The sequence below is a fragment of the Branchiostoma floridae genome, chromosome 12, assembly GCF_000003815.2.
Source record: "Branchiostoma floridae strain S238N-H82 chromosome 12, Bfl_VNyyK, whole genome shotgun sequence".
NCBI lineage: Eukaryota > Metazoa > Chordata > Leptocardii > Amphioxiformes > Branchiostomatidae > Branchiostoma > Branchiostoma floridae.
The window spans coordinates 3,650,671-3,671,705 of NC_049990.1; the positions used below are offsets into that span (position 1 = coordinate 3,650,671).

Below are 21,035 nucleotides of genomic sequence, written 5' to 3' on the forward strand. Positions count from 1 at the left end.
TTATATGTAACAACGTACAATTGTGTGAACTGAAAGAATACTAGCTTCACATTATTAACTACATCCTCTCCAAAGAAAAAGATAAGTACAGTTATAATTGATACAGCAACATTTTGCAAAAAATGCAGAAAAAATTATAAAGGTACTACAATGCTGTACGATATTATGAAAATCACAAATCACTAAAACGGAAATGAAATACAAAAATGTACTATCAAACCTCATGGTCACAGTAGACAGGGTTCCTTATGCTTGGGACTGAAAAGTGGTCATATTGGCCAGATGGTTGTCATGCAGAAGTGGTCACTAGTACAAGTCTGTGATGTTGAGAATATTGCTTGTTGCATTCTACCTCTGATTGTATTTCAATCCGTGTTTTCACAGTTTTTAAAGTTAAGATGTTTTTTGTTTTGCCTCTAACAGGGGAGCAGTGAAGAACGCATGTCAGATGCTGATGATCCTGGGTATCGAGAGCAGGCAGGTTTACGAGGAGGACTTTGAACAGCCTTTCCTGGAGCAGTCCGCAGAGTTCTATAGGGTCAGGAACAACTTAATGTGTATTCTTATAACAATGACATGGTTATATGGAATATAGTGACCAGACTAGAGTGTATTGAAGGGAAAGTCAAAATCTCAAGCAGTCTACAACTAGTAATTTTTTAACCACTTTTTAAATTGAAATTATGGAAATCTGTCCTAGGAAATACAAATATAGATGAAAGTTTGTACTATATGTGTAAGACAGAAATAGCTGGTTGTTTTGCTTGTTTGAGCCACCTATCTCTGAAAAAAAGTGATGGCTACTTTTTCTTGACCTTGAGGTATGCATTCAAAGTTCAAACCGTGACATCCTTGTGCAACCCTCACAAAAGGGGAAATAATAACGATGAATAATGAAGAGTACATGTACTTAGTAAGAGAGTACATGTAAGTGAGTCATGTAACTTGTAAGATTTTTTAAACTGAAACCATATGTCTGATTTGTGTTCCCCCCACAGTTGGAAAGTCAGAAGTTCCTAGCGGAGAACAGCGCCTCAGTGTACATCAAGAAGGTTGAGCAGAGAATCAACGAGGAGGCCGAGAGAGCCAAGCACTACCTGGACAAAACCACAGAGGAGCCCATTGTTAAAGTCCTGGAGGAGGAACTCATCAGCAAGCACATGAAAACTATTGTAGATGTGAGTATAATTGGTTTCATTACATCAATGAATGTTAGACAAGGTAATAAGATACGCAAAAAGCAGTTACTGTTCTACAAATTGATCTCTTTGGAGCTCATCAGCAAGCACATGAAAACTATTGTAGATGTGAGTTATGTTTGGTACTTTGGACAACAAAGTTCTTGCTACACACCAAGTTTTTACAATGTGGTTTTATATTGTGGTAGGAAAGAAAAGAGTGTTTATGCAGTGTTTGAAGTTTAAGTTGTTCTGTAGTAGAGTAGTCTTAAAAAGGAAACACTAAGTTGTTTACAAAACCAAAGAACTTAAGTGATAACATTTCTAATTTTACCTTCTTTTACTTTTTTGTCAGTATGGTTGAGTTTTAAACATGCTCGAAATGTGACTTTCCCCAAATGCTGGGCAAAGATTGCGTAAATATGTTGCCTATGTTGGCCCTCCCTCCCCCAGATGGAGAACTCTGGAGTAGTACACATGTTGAAGAACAACAAGACAGACGACCTAGCCTGCATGTACAAGCTGTTACTTATCACCAATCTCCTTTCCCTTCCCCAGATGGAGAACTCTGGAGTAGTACACATGCTGAAGAACAACAAGACAGACGACCTAGCCTGTATGTACAAGCTGTTCATCCGCGTTCCCGATGGGCTCAAGACGATATGCGAGTGCGTCAGCAAGTACCTGAGAGAACAGGGCAAGGCCATTGTTACAGAGGAGGGGCAGGGTGGCGAGCCCAAAAACCCCATCACATATGTACAGGTGGGTCCTGCACACCCCTACACTTGAGTGGTTTCTTCTATTTTCTTCTCATCTCATCTCCCAAAGTCTATAAATAAGGCACCACAGAGGATCTGGCAACCAGTTTTTCCATCACATATGTACACGTGGGTCCTGCGCACCCCTACAGGGAAGTGGTTTCTTCCACTGTTTGGAGCTCCGGAGCATTTTACTTTTATACTTATAGTTGTAGATATTTTGAAGGAAACATCCAGTGAAGAAGTTGGAGGCCTTCAAGAAGTTAATGTCACTAAATATTTTTAAGGGCATGGGGACTTAATTTGTGATAAGGAGAAAAAAAGTGTTCACTTGGTATTTTGTTTGCGGTCAAAACAGTGGTAAGCGAGGAGAAGACAGAAAAGCATTTTTTGCAGTGGTTGTATGATGGTGGTAAAGAGGTCACAGCGAAATCATGAACAATCATGAAATTTTCAACATTGACGATGTTTGTTCTTTTGCCAGTTTTGGATCAACTTTTAAACTTTGTCCTGGCAAAATATTTTATATCATAGATTATTGTGTTCCTGTATGCTAAGCTTTACTTTATGCTGTCTTGTTTTGTCTCTGTAAGTTTGTTTGTAACATCAAGACGTTTCTTGTGTTCCTCAGAGCCTGTTGGACCTCAAGGAAAGATTCGACCACTTCCTTCACGAGTCCTTCAGCGACGACAAGGTGTTCAAGCAACAGGTTTCCTCAGACTTCGAGTACTTCTTAAACCTGAACCAGAAGTCTCCCGAGTACCTGTCTCTCTTCATCGACGACAAGCTCAAGAAGGGAGTCAAGGGGGTGAGCATGCTGCAGTTTGCTTTGGTATTGCTAGGTGGCATTGCTGTGTCTACCACAATGTTGTGTTAACTTGACAGCATGAATGATGAACATGTCCTCTGTATGACAGTTTTGCAAGAGTTATGATACTTGTTTTCAATGTTTCCTTTGTGTTTCCTGTTTCCCTACCTACCCTAGAAAAACCTGCCGACCCTGGACTTTTTTGGGGTGGGCAGTGGAGTCACATAGCTTCCAGTTAGAAGCCTGCTTCCTATTGAATTAAGAATACTGCTTGTCCTATCTAATGGAAGATAGATGTATCTATTATACATAAATGTCAAATATTGACATTGAAAGACAAGTGTCCTGATGTATTTCAATTTACTTGTAATATGTATCACAAGAGTTTTGGGCAGCCAAAAAAAATACAAAAAGAAAAAAAAAGATAATCCCTACGTACCAACCCTAATTTTTTCAGGACTGAAACAGGAAACACAACATTTTCCTAGGTCAAACAAGTTATTGTTTTATGTCTCCCCCACAGCTGACAGAGCAGGAGATAGAAAACATCCTGGACAAGACGATGGTGCTGTTCCGGTACCTCCAGGAGAAGGACGTGTTTGAGCGTTACTACAAGCAGCACCTCGCCCGAAGGTTACTCATGAACAAGAGTGTCTCTGACGACTCCGAGAAAAACATGATCTCAAAACTCAAGGTGGGAGCTTGCAACAGATTATGTAGGATACTTACTTGTATTTATCTGCCTTATTGTGTGTTATGTACCCAAAATGTGGACATTGTGGATTATTTACAGAAAAGTTTACAGAAAAGTTATTAGCTGACATTTTACTTCTACTAGAAGTAGTAGTGTGTTCAAAAAATTGTGGTAGTGTGTTCAAAATCATCTTAATTGTATCTAGGACAAAGATAAGCGAACAAGATTGATGACAAACAAAATGATGTACCTAGGACAACCACTGCACAGATAAAGATATGATCGATGATTATATTTTGATATCCAGACGGAGTGTGGCTGTCAGTTCACTTCCAAGCTTGAGGGGATGTTTAAGGACATGTCCATCTCCAACTCTCTCATGGACGACTTCAAGCAGCATCTACAAAATACAGGGGTAGAGCACTTTTACTTTCTTTCATTTGAAACTCTACCAATGGCACCTTGGTTCACACAGTAATATATGATGCACATTTATGTAAACTACAGTGCAATTCAGGCACCCAGTTGCCCGCAATGCCGTTGTCTGTTTGTACACTGTATACAGAAATAAACTAGTCATCATCATAGGGAGTGAACACAGTCTGATTTAAGTTTTCCTAGTCCTCAGTTTTCATCTTGACATTTTGCAAGAATAAAGAATACTTTTACGTGATACAGAAATGAATGAAGTAAATGGATAAGTCATCTGTGGAGTCAATCTAAAGAATATATAGTTGCTTGATGCATTTCTTATCATAATACAATGTCCTGGACGTATAAAAAAAATTCTAACCATCATAGATGTACAAGGATTTTTTTTATACAGACTTGTGCATAAATGTGTCTATTTGTTGCCCTTCAGACGACCTTGAGCGGGATTGACCTGAGTGTCCGAGTCCTGACCACGGGATTCTGGCCGACCCAGTCGTCTTCTCCAAAGTGTAACATCCCTGTACAAGCCAGGAACGCCTTCGAAACATTTAAGAGGTATCATCTTCTTTCTTTACATTTAAGAGGTATCATCTTGTTTCCTGTGAACTACTAAAATTGTCTTCCTCCCTTTTTGCATTATAATTCATAGTCAGGGTATAAAAACCTGATCTCCAACAAGATCTCTTCAGTGTCACTGACGAAAGATAACGGATGTTATCCGAAACGTCTGACTGTTACCAGAATCATACCCAGTTGAGTAACTGCTTTTTGGCTTATCTTAGGCCACACCAATTTAATTTCTTGGTTCACGGATTTTTTCATACAAAATATGGAGCGAGAGGGCGAAATAAAAATAAAAATGAAAATTGTAAAATGGTTGGGGTAAAGGTAACGGCTAATCCAAAACATAAAAAAAGTTTTCAGCTTGAAAAAAGTACAAAAACACTACTTTTGTACAGTAACAGCACCTGTACCCACACTTTAAGGAGCTTATAATGTAAAGGCCAATTTGCTACACCAGAAAGTTGGTGAATGGTTTCATTAATGGTGAAAATTTGCTGAGTAGCAATTTTTATTTTTATTTTTTTTTCCAAAAAATAGGAGCGAGCGAATCCGTGAACCAAGAAATTAAGTCGGTGTGGCCTTATTACCTCGATGTCTTACCTTCATCGACATATCATCTTAAAATGTTCGCTGCTACTTTGGTTACTGCATGTCTATCTACCATTTCACTGTCGTCATTAAACCCAAATTGATAACTAATGATATATTATGAACAAACAGAAAAAAGCTGATGATTGTTCACCTCCTATTGTTTTCCCCAGGTTCTATTTAGTAAAACACAGCGGCCGTCAGCTGACGTTGCAGCACCACATGGGCTCAGCTGACCTCAACGCAACATTTTATGGGCCCAGAAAGGTTTGAAACTTATTTTACTTCTGCCACTAGCATGTGCTTCATTTTGTTGAAAGTGTTGTGGGTTCTTTAATTTACTCAAGGTGTGGCTTTCCTCCAACAAGCTTAGCATCCTGCTTCAGAGCATATCCCAGACCTAGTGCTAGGTACTATTTTTCAAGTGCATTGCAACCGAAAACCTTTAGATGCTCAATAACCCTAATCACAAAGCCATCGTACCACAGTTGTGTGAATGTCTCTTGTTTTTGTCAAGTTCTTCCACATTTTTAAAACAAACTTGTCTTTTTCTTTCCAGGAGGGAGGAGGCAGTAACGCACGGAAGCACATTCTCCAGGTCTCCACCTTCCAGATGTGTGTTCTCATGCTCTTCAACAACAGGGACAAGCTCACCTATGAGGTAAGATCAATCCCAACATTTGTGTGTGTGCGCGTGCGTGCGTGAGTATGTGTGAAGCACATTCTCCAGGTCTCCACCTTCCAGATGTGTGTTCTCATGCTCTTCAACAACAGGGACAAGCTCACCTATGAGGTAAAAGACATTTGATATGAATGACACGCCTGCTAGAAAGCCTCTGTTGATGTAGGACAGTTTGCAAAGTCTTCCCATAAATAATGTTTCTGGTGTTTTGTGACTTGAACCTCAATGTGATTCAAAGGAAAGGTGTTGTTTTTGTCATTAGTGTGTGTGTGTGTGTGTGTGGCTAGTGTGTAGTCTGTGTGTTTGTGACTGAGTGGGTGAGTAAATGCATGAGCAAGTGTCTATGTGTGTGTGTGTTTATACGTAATTGTGTGTGCATGTGTCTGTGTATGTGAGCGATTGTGTGTGTTCATAGATCCAACATTTCTGCTGTTTTTTGTAGGAAATCCAGAGTGAGACAGACATCCCTGACAGAGACCTCTGTCTGTGTGTGTGTGTCTGTGTGTGTCTGTATGTGTGTGTCTGAGATCTAACATTTCTGGTGTTTTTTCTGTACCCTTAGGAAATCCAGAGTGAGACAGACATCCCTGACAGGGACCTGACGCGGGCACTGCAGTCGCTGGCACTCGGAAAGGCTCAGCAGCGAGTGTTGGTGAAGGAACCCAAGGTGAAGGAGATCGAGCCATCGCATCAGTTCTACATCAACGACCAGTTCACATCCAAACTGCACAGGGTCAAGATTCAGACAGGTATTTGTTTGTTTGAACCATTGTTTATTCATGAAAGCTCAAATGGGCCTGCAAGCCGCTTTTCATTGAGGTCATGAGGGAAGAGGCAAGGAACAGACAAAGTATATAACAGAAATACACTTAAAGTCCTTATGACTCGTACAAGTCTATATACACAATTTTTACATACATGGTACAAATGAACAATAGTGAGAGCTGCTACATGATTCAAGCCTGTTCATTTTGGTCGTTCCCGTTCAATTCGGCACGCAGAAGTGTCTTATTCCCTGTACTTCCAACCTCTTCTATGTCAGACAGGTCCTAGTTACAGTATTTTTATTTCTTGTTACAGTGTATTTATAAGTTTTTGTAATATAACTCTTTTTAGTTTAATGCAATACGAAGAAACTTCACTGGGTCAAGATTCAGACAGGTACGCAGGGAATTGTATTGTAATAATCAAAATCATTCATTGCAGAAACCCATTGTATGAATAGACCAAAACAAAACATAAGGAAACTTCAAAATCAAGCTCATTTGAAAAACAAAATACAACATCATTTCTTTTGATCAGAGGGGTCTTGGTTACTAAAGCTATTTTCAGACTATTTGTAACCCGAGGACACCGAAACAGAAAGTGACTATTAACTGGTTGTGTAAAAGCTACATCCGTGACTTACCATTGCTTGTTTGTTTGTTTGTTTGTTTGTTTTAGTGGCAGCGAAGGGCGAGTCCGACCCGGAGCGGAAGGAAACCAGGAACAGGGTGGACGAGGACCGGAAGCACGAGATCGAGGCGGCCATTGTTCGAATCATGAAGTCACGCAAGAGGATGCAGCACAACGTTCTGGTAGCAGAGGTGGGTGTTTCTAGGAGCACAGTTTGGTCGATAAGCTTTTAAAATGAAAAGTTTCTACAGCTAGGAGCAAAGTCTGATCATTTGGCTTTTGAAATGAAAAGAAGTCATTTGGTTGTGTACTTTAAGCATTCAGGTACGGGTGTACAGTAGGTACCACTGGTAACCACTAGCGCAGTTGGGTTGTTAAGCTTTTGAAAAGAAAAGTTTCTATAGTTAGGCTGTGGTTGTTTGGCAAAGACAAGATCGAGAAGGCCATTGTTTGAATCATAAAGTCTCGCAAGAGGATGCAACACAACGTTCTGGTAGCAGAGGTGCGTGTTTTAGGAAACAAACAAGCAGTCAATGTTTCTAGGAGTACAGTTGGGTCTTTTGAAATGAAAAGTTTCTATAGCTAGGAACAAAGTCAGATTGTTAGGCTGTGATCGTTTGGCAAAGATGAGATTTAGGCAGCCATTGTTTGAATCATGAAGTCACGCAAGAGGATGCAACACAATGTTCTGGTAGCAGAGGTGGGTGTTTCTATGAGCACAGGTCGTTAAGCTTTTGAAATGAAAAGTTTCTGTAGCTAGGGGCAAAGTCTGATCATTTGTCTTTTGAAGTGAAAAGTAGCCATTAGCTTGTGTACGTAAAGCATTTAGGTACGGGTGTAGAGTAGGTACACATGCTAAAAATAGTAACCACTAGCACAGTTGCTGCTATTTTTCTTTTTAGTATGGATCATCAAAATTGTTAAGTAACCATTGCTATTTTTTCTTTTATACTTAATAGGTGGTAATAGTCAATGCAGCTAATAACACCAGATATTGGATGCTGTCACAAGTCAATTGGATTCTAAGATACAGACACAAGGAAACTTTTTTTAAGATGAAGGTGCTGATGAAGAATGAATTGTTTTTGTTGCCAGGTAACTCAACAATTGAAGGCACGGTTCCTACCGAGTCCAGTTGTAATCAAGAAGAGGATGGAAGGCTTGATCGAGAGAGAATACCTGGCTAGAGCCCCAGAGGATAGGTGAGATGCAAAAAAAACACCTTGTGACATCCAATCAGGGCTGTCTTCAGGACCCGTCCTTCTATCCCAAAAATCACAACCAGTACACAAAATTGGTGAAGAAGTGTTTCCTTAAGCTTAAAATGACAGATTTAAAAAGGAAAATCAATGACATGGACTTCCAAACAATGAGAGGGACGGAAAAAATTTAAAGCTGGAGACAGCCCTGTAATCCAATACAATAGAAGCACAACGAATTACTGCACATTTAATTGCAGGGAATCTCCAAATCACCTAGTGGTGCAGTCCAGCTGGATAACTTGGCATTGTTGCACCACCACAATTTCACAAAATGCACGCAATTAAAACGGCTTCTACTGTATTTGCATAAAATGCATGAATACAAATAAAGGAGCACAAGTTATGCTCTTCACCAAAAAAGGTATATGCAGTATAAAAGATATTGAAGCAACTGGATATGATTTTACAAATGGTCAGAGTTTTCAGACAACATCCACTGTCTTTTGTCTTTCAACTTGTAACTGATACACCGCTGAGTTCGACATTCTATTTGAAAGAATAGTGGGAGTTAGCAAGTTTGTCAGACCATCAATTGCTGTTATTTTTCCAAACCACTATGGCAAGTAAAGTGCAAAAATTAAGTCTTATGTTTTTACCTAGCTTATTTACAAACAGTTTTTAAATGCATTCTTTTTTTCTGTCTATTTTTCAGGAAAGTGTACACATACGTCGCCTAGAGAAGAGACTGGACCTACTGGGTGGGGAGGGGGGCTGGGATGGGTTTAGGCAATTTTGCTCTGATTTTTTTGGAAGGGGGGGGGGGGGGGGTTGCGTGAAGAACAGAAAATTGAAGCTCCGTTTCTGTGCATGGCAGAATATCAGGAAACAAAGAGGGGAACATTACATGTGTTCCTTAGCAATCGAATAAGTTTGTATCAGACTTTACCGCGAATGATGTTCTTTTTGGAGGGAAAGGGGGGGGGGCAGTACGTTCAGTTAGTTAGACCCTAGATACAGGGATGCAGAGAAGAAGAAGGTTTTAAACGTGAACCTGCACCCCCCATCTTACAAATTGGTATATCCCATGTCCGCACCGTCTGAAGGTTGGAAACGGTGCACCTGTACATGTATATGTTGAATACACAGACTCAACTGTATCATCAATTTACCAAATAAAAAAAGACGCAATTTCTATCTCGGGTATAGTGTAGTGACAGCGTACACACAAGTGACATGGACTTTATTTACTCCGACACCCCCCTGCTGTACAATGGAACCAGCCATACTTCTGCAACCATAATCCGGGTTTGGAAGGGTCCATTCCTGGAAGAGGGGTGATAGGGTGATCCTTTGTTACGTTTGCTTGCCTTGCTACAGCAGTAAATATAAAACCTGTTGTCTACCATGTGTGTGTTTTCTTTGTTTGAAACCAACCACTATCTTTATGTCTACCTTCACAGAAGGGATACATATTGTTTCTGCTCGTTTTCTCCAAATGAATAAGGCGAATGACCTGGACCAGAGGGGTCATTGAAAAGCCTATATAGTAGGGGTGGGTACCGGTACACCATTTTTTCTTATTGGACCAGTCCAGAAAAACCGGACCTGAAAAAATTTGGTGGACCGGATGTTGGACCTATTGGAAAATGAACAGATTATATGATCAGGCATTCACACGTTTTGGGGCTTACCAGTTAAGGAAAATAACGAACGAAGTATACTCTAGTAGAGTCTATTGTTATTTCTACCAAGTTTTACAGAATAGTAGAGGCAGTTAGCCTTGTAGGATTTTAAAACACCAGTGGGTGTCGGATACTCCACAAAACAGATTTCTTCCAAACCTAGACCTGATCCTTCGGACATGGACCTAAATTTTCTGTACCGGTACCCACCCCTACTACAGTCAATACAAATGTTTGGCTATATCAAAGGCCATGTATACAGAGGTGGTCACTACTACTACTGAGTTAAATGTACTTAAATTAAAACAAATACAAATGCTAGCAACTGTGGATGAGATCCTTCCACGCCTTAACCATGGCACCAGGAGTTTTCAACCAATGAGAAGCTATTTTCTTATCTTTACAGGATTGTACGTCCTTCCAAGAGACAAAACCTCCCTCGTGCACGGGGTCAATCCCTAATTTCTCCAGACAAAGACCCAAGTACACGTCTTCGATAAACAAGTACCGCACAGTCAAGGACACTTCGTATATCAGTCGCGTGACGTCATTGGAAATGACGTAAGCGTTTCCACCCGGGTAGGGTGGGAACGAGTCTCTGGGGTAGTCTCTCTTTGTCAAGCACCACTGCACTTCTCGTTGCTTGTTTTTCGCGTGTCTGACCGGTTTGGCTAATGTGTAGACGTGCCCTGTCACGAACCTCCTTGCCTGAGTAGCATTCAGCCCCTCAAGATGGTGCACGAGGTTAAAGATGTTCACAAAAGTGTCGTCGTCAGTTTTTAAAATGAACTTGGCGTTGGGGCAGAACTCCGATGCCCACTTTAGACACATGACGGTTTTAAGGGTCAAGTTCCGATACGATTCGACGAAGTCCTCCTGAATGATGTCCTTGTAGACGCCGTTTTCCTGTTCCAGATCTCCTTGCATCTTAGCGTCTTGTGTCAACCCTACCGCGAACACTGTTCTGATGATAGTCCCCTTCACGTTAGTCTCGTTGCCCCACGTGTTGCGGATGGCGAGCCTCTGCTTGCGGTTTCCCGGGGTTGACGTCACCATGACGAGAAGAAACACGTCATCATCAGTGACGCCACATTTTCCGGGGTTGTTGAGGATGAGTGTGTAGTTGTGTGGATTCCCTTCTGCGTTAGAGGTGGAGTTCGAAATGCTGCTGTCATCTCTTTCGCATTCGTCCCTTGGTTCCTGTTGCGGAGGCTTAGGTCTTCTTAAGTCAGGTCTTCTTAAGTTAGGTCTTCTTCTTAAGAAGATGTAGACGCTTCCTGCCATGATACCCAGGGTGAAGATCATCTTCACGACAAGCTTTAAGCTGATGCGAACCATGTTGAGTCCTTCTGCCCTGTCCTGTACTAAAATATAAAAAGACAGGCAACACTTACAGGCAAATAGATAATGTTTAACTTCACATGGTCTAGCCTAGCAAACTTCTGCTTCTGTTTATTAATAATGAATGAAGACCTTTATTTTACGTTTTTGCTTTCTAACAAGCTAAGTACAGGTCAAGGTTTATACTTACTCAGTCAAACACATTCATTGTTTATGATGACCATAGGGACCTCCATTTATCGTACTTGTTTTCGCCTTAGTGAGGTGAAGAACGTTGTGTTAAGTGCATTTTCCAAAGGCGTGGCAGGGGTTTAGCACCAAGGACCTCTGTGTTCGGGGCCGAACACCTTGTAATTTCCGTCACCTCAGACAGTGAAGGGTCAAGACTTACTACATTATGTTGGACCGTTTTGAAACTATGGCTAATTTTGTCAGTCCGTCACTCATGTTTTCCAGATATCTCTTTGAGCAAGCAATGAGAAGTTTCTATTTACATCATGAAGAATATCTTTCTGCCATCTTGACTTAAGTAGACTCAGGGGAAAGGACAGTGGGGTCATGTGGCGCTATCGGCAGGCTGTTCGATTCATAATCCAGAGGTTCTGGGTTCGAATCCGTTGATGTGCCACCGATCTTGTGCTCTTGGAAAAGGCACCACAACTTGTCTCGTTTCACTCAGGTGAAAATGACTACCTAGCTTCGGTTAGGGCCTCGGATAGGACAATAGATGGAGATCTTGTGTTTGAGGAGAGCCACAAGGTACACACCTCGAGCACGGCAAAGAACTAATGCAGTACAAACCCGGTGTGTTACGCCTTAATTCGATTTACCGGGTAGGCAACACAAAAACAAAACTAGAGTTCCACGACTCCATACCTTCCCCAAATGATCCTAAACTTTATAACTGCTGTATTAATTGTATTTGTCATTAATTATGCAAATAAGGCTCGTACTTGCATAAATTATGTTACTTGATCATCTCGTCCACAAACAACAGACGTAAACAATCTATGTTAAGAAAAAAGGCTTTTATCGTATTTTCTGAACATTTATGCAAATGAGGACCTTATTTGCATAATTAATGTTCAACGATTTTCACCTGTACATAACTCCCAAATGCTACAAGTAAGAAGTTCCCTTTATGTACCACAATGACATTATAGCATTTCCCATTAATTATGCAATTTAGGTCTTTGTTTTGCATAATATGTATACATCTATCAATATTCTTCTCCTTCTCAGTTACAAATGCCACATGTTGCAATGGTCGAGAACTAAGCGTGTTTTCAGGATTTCCTAATTAATTATGCAAATTGGATATAAATCTACATAATTAATATGTAACTTTATGCAGCATCAGTTAAGCTATCTACATACCAAAAATCATAACAATGCGTCAATCCCTTCTTGAGATATTCCCTTTCAAAGTCTGACACTAAACCTGCCCTGCAGTTCCAAAACAAGCCGCTAGGGAGCCCAAACTAATACCACTTACTTTCGACATCAAGACCGGTCTACCACTCAAAAATCATAGCCGCAGCATGTTCAGAACCTGAGATATCAAGCAGGAAGTTACGCTGCAGTACCGTAACAGGCTGCTAGGGGGCCCAAAATCTAATCGTTTTCAGGGCTCATCAAGACCTACTCACATACCGAATATCAATACAATCCCTCCAGGCGTTCTTGAGTTATACATACATGCATGCAAACATACAAACGCTACCCAAAACATAACTTTGGCGAAGGTAACAAAGGGACCTCAAATTTCTGTTTATACTGACTCCGCTGGGTCATAATTGGGAGGAGTGCACTCCAAATCGACTCGACAACTCGTGTGTAAACAAGGCCATTAGAATAGACGAGTACTAGTATTATTGTATGGTTGGTATTAGGGGTGGGTACTGGTAGAGAAAATTTAGGTACAGGTACGGTTCAGGTCCAGAGGATCAGGCCCAGTTCCGGACCTGAACCTGAGCCTAGCTACTGTATGTCACGGTGCAAACGTGTGGAATGTCCGAATGACCGGGGATGGGCGATACTCAAAACAATGGTATTACAACAGCACTACCTGCCAGTTTTAGACCAAGTTTGACTGTGGAAACTTGGTAAGAATGGCAATCAGCTCTCCTCTGCTTCGCTTTAGTCATTTTCTTGGACCTGTAAGGACCCAAAACATGTGAACGCCTGTCGGTACAATCTGTTCATTTTCTATTCGGTCCAACATCCGGTCCACGGATTTTTTTCAGGTCTATTTTTTCTGGACCGGTCCGACAAGAAAAATTGGTACCCACCCCTAGTTTTCAGTATGCATTGTATCATGTACAACAATGCAGTTCTTTAATGAATGAATGAAGACCTTTATTGTACACTCATGCCTGGCTAGGTACTAGGTACAGGTCACTGATAACAGACATATGCAGAGACAACAAGATACAATTTGACTATTTCAAGGTGCTAAGCTAACAGGTTGGTCGACATCTTCTCGTTTCTTTGTACAGGTATAAATATAGGAATCTACTTACCGCTGTAGTACCTCTAAAGGTGTGTTGAAGACGGGGCGTCAGCTACCTCCTTCCTGTCTCTGGCTGGCAGTGGTTGGTTGGTGAAAATGGCTGCAGGTTAAAGGTGGGAAGGACTATAAAGGTCACCGTCACAGACTCTAGTTGTTGTGAAACACATTAGTCTTCTACCAGACTCTAGTAGTTGTGAAGCACATAGTCTTCTACCAGACTATGTGGATGTATTGAAAGACATAGTCATCTACCAGACTCTAGTTGTTGTGAAACAGTCTTCTACCAGGCTATAGTTGTTGTGAAACACATTAGTCTTCTACCAGACTCTAGTAGTTGTGAAGCACATAGTCTTCTACCAGACTATGTGGATGTATTGAAAGACATAGTCATCTACCAGACTCTAGTTGTTGTGAAACAGTCTTCTACCAGGCTATAGTTGTTGTGAAACACATTAGTCTTCTACCAGACTCTAGTAGTTGTGAAACACATAGTCTTCTACCAGACTATGTGGATGTATTGAAACACATAGTCTTCTACCAGACTCTAGTTGTTGTGAAACACAGTCTTCTACCAGGCTATAGTTGTTGTGAAACACATACAGTCAAACCTGCCCAAGCAACCACCTGTTCTTAGCGACCACCTGGTCATTACGACCGTTATTTCTCGCTCCCGAAAATTTTACCTATTGAGACGTAAACATTAAGCTACCTCATTACAACGACCACATGGCCAACTCCTGTGTGTATTTGAGATGAAAACAACCTCATACCTTCGCCAAAACCTTAATGGTATACGTGACACCCCAACTGGGTACATGTAAAATAGGAACAGGTAATAAGACCCTTCAGAACGCCAGGACTACATGTAACACGAACAGGTTACCTGAACCATGCATCTCACAATCGTTCTTTTGAACGCTCCACAGAGAATGGTAGGCTCAATGACAATGAATACAAGGCGCTGTTTTTCTGGGTGTCGGACTGTCGGAGTCCGTTTACTGTGACCTTAGTAGTCATTCCCACCTCCAACCTGCAGACATTATCACCCACCAAGCACTCCCAGTCAGAGACAGGCAGGAGATAGCTGACGCCCCGTCTTCAATATATCTTTAGAGGTACTACAGCGGTGAGTAATTTAATGAACTGCATTGATAGACAATTGTACACGCATGACAACCATACAATAACTTTTCTAGTACTCGTATATTCTAGACACGATGGCCGGGTTTACACACGAGTTTTCGAGTCGACGTGGACGCTCCTCCCAAGTATGACTCCGCGTAGTCATTATGAACAGAAATTTAGGGTACTCGAGTACCCTTTCCCTAGCCTCTACCAGGCTCCACAGGTCGCTGGAAAAGTACATGTATTAGAAATTGGCTAAATAAGACAGAAAACACGCCAGAGGAGCAAGATGGCCGAGGAGTACTTTCAAAAGTATCATATAAAAAAAACGTACAGACCCTTGACGTTTAGTCCATGCAATTGTAAGACATTCAGCCCATGGCTGCAAAGATCAAGTACCGTAGAAAAGATATATGGATAAGGATATAATATAAGGATATTATAAAAGATATAACGTCCTTGCGAAGACAGAGTAGTCAGCCCACCCTCATAACAATAATTTTGTTTACCTCCATGGAAGGAAAATATATATCGTTTTATCCGAATGAAAGCTCATCTGTGTTGGTAAATTCCATAGTGAACAGTTTAAACTTTGTTCCAACACAAGGGAAGAAACTCACCATAAATTTTCGGCCGAATACTCCGGCCTTCATCAGATGAATGATTCGCTGCACTAAACCTAAACCTGTGAGGGGCGTCAAGGAGGCTATCTACATTAGGGCACATCAACCGTCTCTGAACCGTGATGGTGGCAGGTTTCGCCTTCCCGCCTTTTATGATTCGCTGCTACCTGACGTCATCCGACGACTTCCGGTTTAGTGCAGCGAATCATTCATCTGATGAAGGCCGGAGTATTCGGCCGAAAATTTATGGTGAGTTTCTTCCCTTGTGTTGGAACAAAGTTTAAACTGTTCACTATATATCGTTTTGCTACGTTTCTTCCTATTTTTCTTCAAACAAATGAAAAGTCGACGAACTGAGGTGTTGGAGGTGTGTGATTGAGGTGTACGATTACATAATGTAGCAACTGGTAGTTAGGAGAGAGCCGGAGGGGCTGGTGCATGACTGAGCAAAATAAACAGAAGCAGAAGTTTCTTAGGCTAGACCTACGAGGGGCGTGCAATTAGTAATGGTCCTGACCCATTTCCCATAGCAGGAGATTAATGAAACTTGGCACAGTTATTAGTCTTTCTCTTCATAGGAATCACCCAGAGTTATGCATTTCTCCCATCGTTTGATGCAGCTCTGGACACCGATTTTGTAGGACACCCCAGGTTGGTCCTCCAACTGATGCCTCATCAATGGCACAAGAGGGACGACCAGGTCTGGGAGCTGTTTCCACAGACTTCCAGCCACGTTTGAATTCAGGATGCCAGCGTTTTACAAGGTCATATGATGGGGCATCATCACCATAAGTTTCATTTATTTTCTGGTTCCATTTCACACCTGGTCCATTTCGCACCTGACTAAGTTCAAACACCAGTAAATCAGAAACCACAATTAGTTCAGAGCTGTCTTTTGCAACATAACCCATAGAGATATGAATTATTACACATACAAAATTTCATTTAGATCAGACAACTGGAAGTGGGTCAGGACCATTACTTATTGCACGCCCCTCGTATGCCTGTAGTTTCTTGTTTTTCTATTCGCTTTTGGACAGATGAGGACAATGCAGCACTGAACTCAAGTTAGTAACTTATATTAACAGTGCCACATACACAGTAAAGACAGAAGGTAAATGTAGTCTTTCTTATGTTACCTTCCCCACCGAAGTCAGGTACCCAATTTTACACCTGGGTGAAATGTGGAAGGTCGTTAAGTGCCTTTCCCAAGGACACAACGTCGGGGGGGGGTATCGAACTCGGGACCTTTAGATTCCGAGCCGAACGTTCTACCAATTACGTCACGCACGGCGCCTAGTGAATGTTGCCTGTTTATTGAGTTTATTGAGTTTATTGTGATACCCTTTAATCTAATCTTCCAGGGCTCATAAAAAACACACAGTATATACAATTAGATAGACCAATAAAATAACATACAGAAACAGATCAGACGTACTTATAAAAACACACATAAAGACTAGAAGTCATGCCTGTCTTTTTATATTTTAATACAGGACAAGGCAGAAGGGCTCCACATGGTTCGCGTCAAGTTAAAGATTGTCGTGAAGACAGTCTTCATCTTGTGCATCATGGTAGGAAGCGTCTACGTCTTACTACCCAGGAACCTTTGCGAAAGAGATACAAGCAGTATTTGGAACTCCACCTCTAACGCAGAAGGGAATCCACACAACTACACACTCATCCTCAACAACCCCGGGAGATGTGACGTCACTAGTGATGACGTGTTTCTCCTCGTCATGGTGACGTCAACCCCGGGAAACCGCGAGCAGAGGCTCGCCATCCGCAACACGTGGGGCAACGAGGCTAACGTGAAGGGGACTATCATCAGAACAGTGTTCGCGGTAGGGTTGACACAAGACGCTAAGATGCAAGGAGATCTGGAACAGGAAAACGGTGTCTACAAGGACATAATTCAGGAGGACTTCGTCGACTCGTATCGGAACTTGACCCTGAAAACCGTCATGTGTCTAAAGTGGGCATCGGAGTTCTGCCCCAACGCCAAGTTCGTTTTAAAAACTGACGACGACACTTTTGTGAACATCTTTAACCTCGTTAGACGTCTTAGGAGGCTAAAAGGTACTCAGGCAAGGAGGTTCGTGACAGGGCGCGTCTTCACAGGAGCCAAACCGGTCAGAGAAACAGCCGATAAAACAGAAGCGCGGTGGTGCCTGACCAAAGGAGACTATCCCCGAGACTCCTTCCCACCATACCCCGGGGGAAACGCTTACGTCATTTCCAATGACATCACGCGACTGATATACGAAGTGTCCTTGACTGTGCAGTACTTGTTTATCGAAGACGTGTACTTTGGTCTTTGTCTGGAGAAACTTGGGATCCACCCGGAGCACAACGGAGAGTTCGTCTTTGGGAGGGACGTACACTCCTGTGAAGACAAGAAAATAGCTTCCCATTGGTTGAAAACTCCTGGTGCCATGGTTCGGGCCTGGCAGAACCTCATCCGCAGTTGCTAGCGTTTGTATTTGTCTACATTCATTCTTGCTTGTGGGACCGCGTGGCACGATCGGGAGCGCGTTGGTCTCAGGCCCGAGAGGTCCGGGGTTCAAATCCGCTTGCCGTGTCACCGATCTTGTGCCCTTGGGAAAGGCACTTTACACGACTTTCCTCACCTAACTCAGGTGTAAATGAGTACATAGCTGCGGCTAGTGGCAGTGACAGGCCTTTGTGGTAGTGACAGGCCATAGGGGCATAGGGGCATGTTCGGGCATGACGCACCCGCCATGACACATGAGTCAGGGGTAGGAGGAACCCTTGCATCCTTGGGCGGAAGTCCTCCTAGGAGACGGAAACTCCAAACAACAAACCTGCATCTGCTGGGGCTGTCTTACACGTTGCATACAGTTGCCCCTGTAGGACTAGTGCGCCAGTGGAAGAGAGGGTGGAGAAGGACGTGCACACCCCTCCTTCACCTTAAAAACCCACGTGCAGGCCAGGCAGACGGGTCGCCTTAAACCCGTCAGCCTACCATTGTCTTCCAAGACAGACGGATGCCAACAACATTCTTGCTACTGACCACCTCTGTATACCTGGCCATTGATATAGTCAAACCTTTGCGTCTGCCCAATGAGTCATCAACTTATTGAGGTTTGGCACATAAACAAAGAAACACCGGCCATTGATATGCGGTGAAGCCTGTACTTGTGATCACCTCTACATAAGGACCACCTGCCCAATGATATTGTGAAACTTGGTACTAGTGACCACCTCTACATTACAAACCACCTGGCTATTGATATGCAATGAGGTCTGTACTGGTGACCACCTTTATATAAGGACGAGTGAGTTGGTACATGAGTCAGAAGGAACAGACTAAAGCACAAAGTTGAGAAGTAGATTTCAAACAGATAAAAAAGTGGTGTAACGAGATTGTTTGCCCACAATCAGATGTTTTCTTTGAAACGGTCTTGAATAACAAACCGCTGCCCTGATCATTCTTACTTGAACACATTCATATATATATATATATGTATATATATATATAGAGAGAGAGAGAAGTTTATTTGCAAGTTCGTGCCCGAGGGCTAATTGCAAGTACATGGTATAAACATAGTAGATATACAAGTGACAGTGAACAATTATAAACAACATTCTACTCTAATACTAGTGTTGGCTATTTCTAAGCAGGTTGGGTTTGACTACCATTCTCTGTGGAGCGTTCAAAAGAACGATTGTGAGGTGCATGGTTCAGGTAACCTGTTCGTGCTACATGTAGGCCCGCGTCGTTCTGATGTGTGAAGGCGCGGTCTTGTTACCCATTTCTATTTTACATGTACGCAGTTTGGGGGCGCGTATACCATTAAGGTTTGGGCGAAGGTATGAGGTTGTTTTCATCTCAAATAGAAGAAGTTTATTTGCAAGTTCGTGCCCGAGGGCTAATTGCAAGTACATGGTATACACATAGTGACAATGGACAGTCATAAACAATATTCTAATCTAATACTAGTGTTGGCTATTTCAAAACAGGTATACATACAGGCGTTGGTCAGGTGGTCGTTGTAAAGAGGTCGCTTAATGCTTACGTCAATAGGTAAAATTTTCGGGACCGAGCAAAAACGGTCGTAATAGGTAGGTGGTCGCGAAGAAGAGGTACACGACAACTAGAGAGTCTGGTACTACCCCTGTCACATTATCCACGATCTCCGGGCATATCGATGGAAGATCGGCCATATTTAAGATCGACAGAGGGTTACGCGTATTTTTCACCTGAAAATCGTCCGTGTCACATTTGAGTCATACTTTGTACCTTGTACAATTGTCGTGCAATAAAGTTATTACTCGGAGGCTCTGGCCATGGCGATTGCCGCAGACTCGTCGTCCAATCCATTTTCGCGCAATTTAACAAGGGTATACTAAAAAGTATTTGTTCTGTCCTATTTACTTTCCCCTAAGGCTGTTCTCGTTCCAATTGTTGTCTGTTAATATGAAATAAACCTGCTAAATGAAGTAAAGATATCCTACCTACCCTTGACGCATGTACCCACTGTTACTACTAGTACCGCAGATACAATGTTGATGGCATAAACATGGGATAAAAATGTACCTCACAATGTTGTCTTTTTGTCACCAAAACTGACAAACCGCTCTGACCATTCCGTCTCTTTGAGGGGTCACTGCGTACTCTTGTTAATCGGTCAGTGGATATCGCCAATGACCCATTTACAACAAACAACAAAGAAAGACAGATAAATGTGTAACTCATAATGTTGTCTTTTTGTCGACCGTTCTGACTAGCCCGTCTCTTTGAGCGGTTACTGGCAACTAGACAATTGTCATGTACTCTTGTTAATCGGTCAGTGGATATCGTCAATGCTATGACCCATTTGCAGCAAAGAAAGACAGTCATTATTGACTGTCAGACATCTTTTATCCCTATTCAGAGCCTCAACCCGACTCCTGATTACTAAGCACACAAACCGAGACTTTCCATAGTCCATACGTTGGTGTCACGCCTTGTCACGTCCAATCCGGTATTGGCTGGAGGGCAACTTAAAGTGGGTGACAGTTAGTTGTGGCTATACTGCATACTTCTGTATCTGTGCAACCGGTATTCATGCATAACTGTCCTTTGGCGTAACATATACCAGCTTTTGTGTCTGTATCTGTATGGAGGGTATAATTGTCCCTATTCGGCGTACAGTAACATATCATCTTCTCTGTCTTTATCTGTATAGCCGGTATATTAGTAACTGTCTAATCTCCAACCAGATCCACGGTGCGTAATGTATAGTATCAAACTTCCCGTTTTAGCCGGCTATACTCCCTGGCCAGCTTTGATACTATCATATGGCACCGTAGGATCTGCTTGGAGATTAGTAACTGTCCTTTAAACTGAGCGTAACATTCCTGATTTTGTGTCTGTTTCTGTACAGCAGGTATAACTTACTCTCCAAGCAGAGGTTAGGCTCCGGCTGTTTTTTTAGTCGTTTTTCT

At 42.1% G+C, this 21,035-nt stretch overlaps 3 protein-coding genes and 1 long non-coding RNA gene across 4 annotated transcripts in view; 3 read left to right on the plus strand and 1 right to left on the minus strand.

The window, feature by feature from the left end:
* LOC118427210 (cullin-3-A-like) overlaps window positions 1–9,703 on the plus strand; it is a 14,356-nt gene extending 4,653 nt beyond the window's left edge. Inside the window, exons 6-19 of the mRNA XM_035836850.1 lie at window positions 424–538; window positions 999–1,178; window positions 1,737–1,940; window positions 2,568–2,744; window positions 3,268–3,438; window positions 3,746–3,853; window positions 4,301–4,425; window positions 5,196–5,289; window positions 5,582–5,620; window positions 5,753–5,815; window positions 6,267–6,453; window positions 7,148–7,290; window positions 8,195–8,301; window positions 9,014–9,703. Of these exons, the coding sequence (XP_035692743.1) occupies window positions 424–538; window positions 999–1,178; window positions 1,737–1,940; window positions 2,568–2,744; window positions 3,268–3,438; window positions 3,746–3,853; window positions 4,301–4,425; window positions 5,196–5,289; window positions 5,582–5,620; window positions 5,753–5,815; window positions 6,267–6,453; window positions 7,148–7,290; window positions 8,195–8,301; window positions 9,014–9,038 (1,738 nt within the window). The 3' untranslated portion in view covers window positions 9,039–9,703. The remainder of the gene's footprint in view (window positions 1–423; window positions 539–998; window positions 1,179–1,736; window positions 1,941–2,567; window positions 2,745–3,267; window positions 3,439–3,745; window positions 3,854–4,300; window positions 4,426–5,195; window positions 5,290–5,581; window positions 5,621–5,752; window positions 5,816–6,266; window positions 6,454–7,147; window positions 7,291–8,194; window positions 8,302–9,013) is intronic.
* LOC118427214 lies at window positions 1,269–1,666 on the plus strand. Its single transcript, XR_004832497.1, has 2 exons — window positions 1,269–1,307; window positions 1,632–1,666. It is a non-coding gene; the product is annotated as an uncharacterized LOC118427214 (long non-coding RNA).
* On the minus strand, window positions 9,119–15,621 carry LOC118427212 (beta-1,3-galactosyltransferase 1-like). Its single transcript, XM_035836852.1, has 3 exons — window positions 15,582–15,621; window positions 13,847–13,936; window positions 9,119–11,347 (listed from the first exon to the last, which is right to left on the minus strand). Exon 3 carries the CDS (start codon window positions 11,319–11,321, stop codon window positions 10,302–10,304), a length of 1,020 nt encoding a protein of 339 aa, XP_035692745.1. The 5' UTR covers window positions 11,322–11,347; window positions 13,847–13,936; window positions 15,582–15,621; the 3' UTR covers window positions 9,119–10,301.
* Window positions 14,270–19,073, plus strand: LOC118427213 (beta-1,3-galactosyltransferase 1-like). Its single transcript, XM_035836853.1, has 3 exons — window positions 14,270–14,962; window positions 17,081–18,075; window positions 18,604–19,073. Exon 2 carries the CDS (start codon window positions 17,102–17,104, stop codon window positions 18,056–18,058), a length of 957 nt encoding a protein of 318 aa, XP_035692746.1. The 5' UTR covers window positions 14,270–14,962; window positions 17,081–17,101; the 3' UTR covers window positions 18,059–18,075; window positions 18,604–19,073.
* The last annotated feature ends 1,962 nt before the right edge of the window (window positions 19,074–21,035 follow it).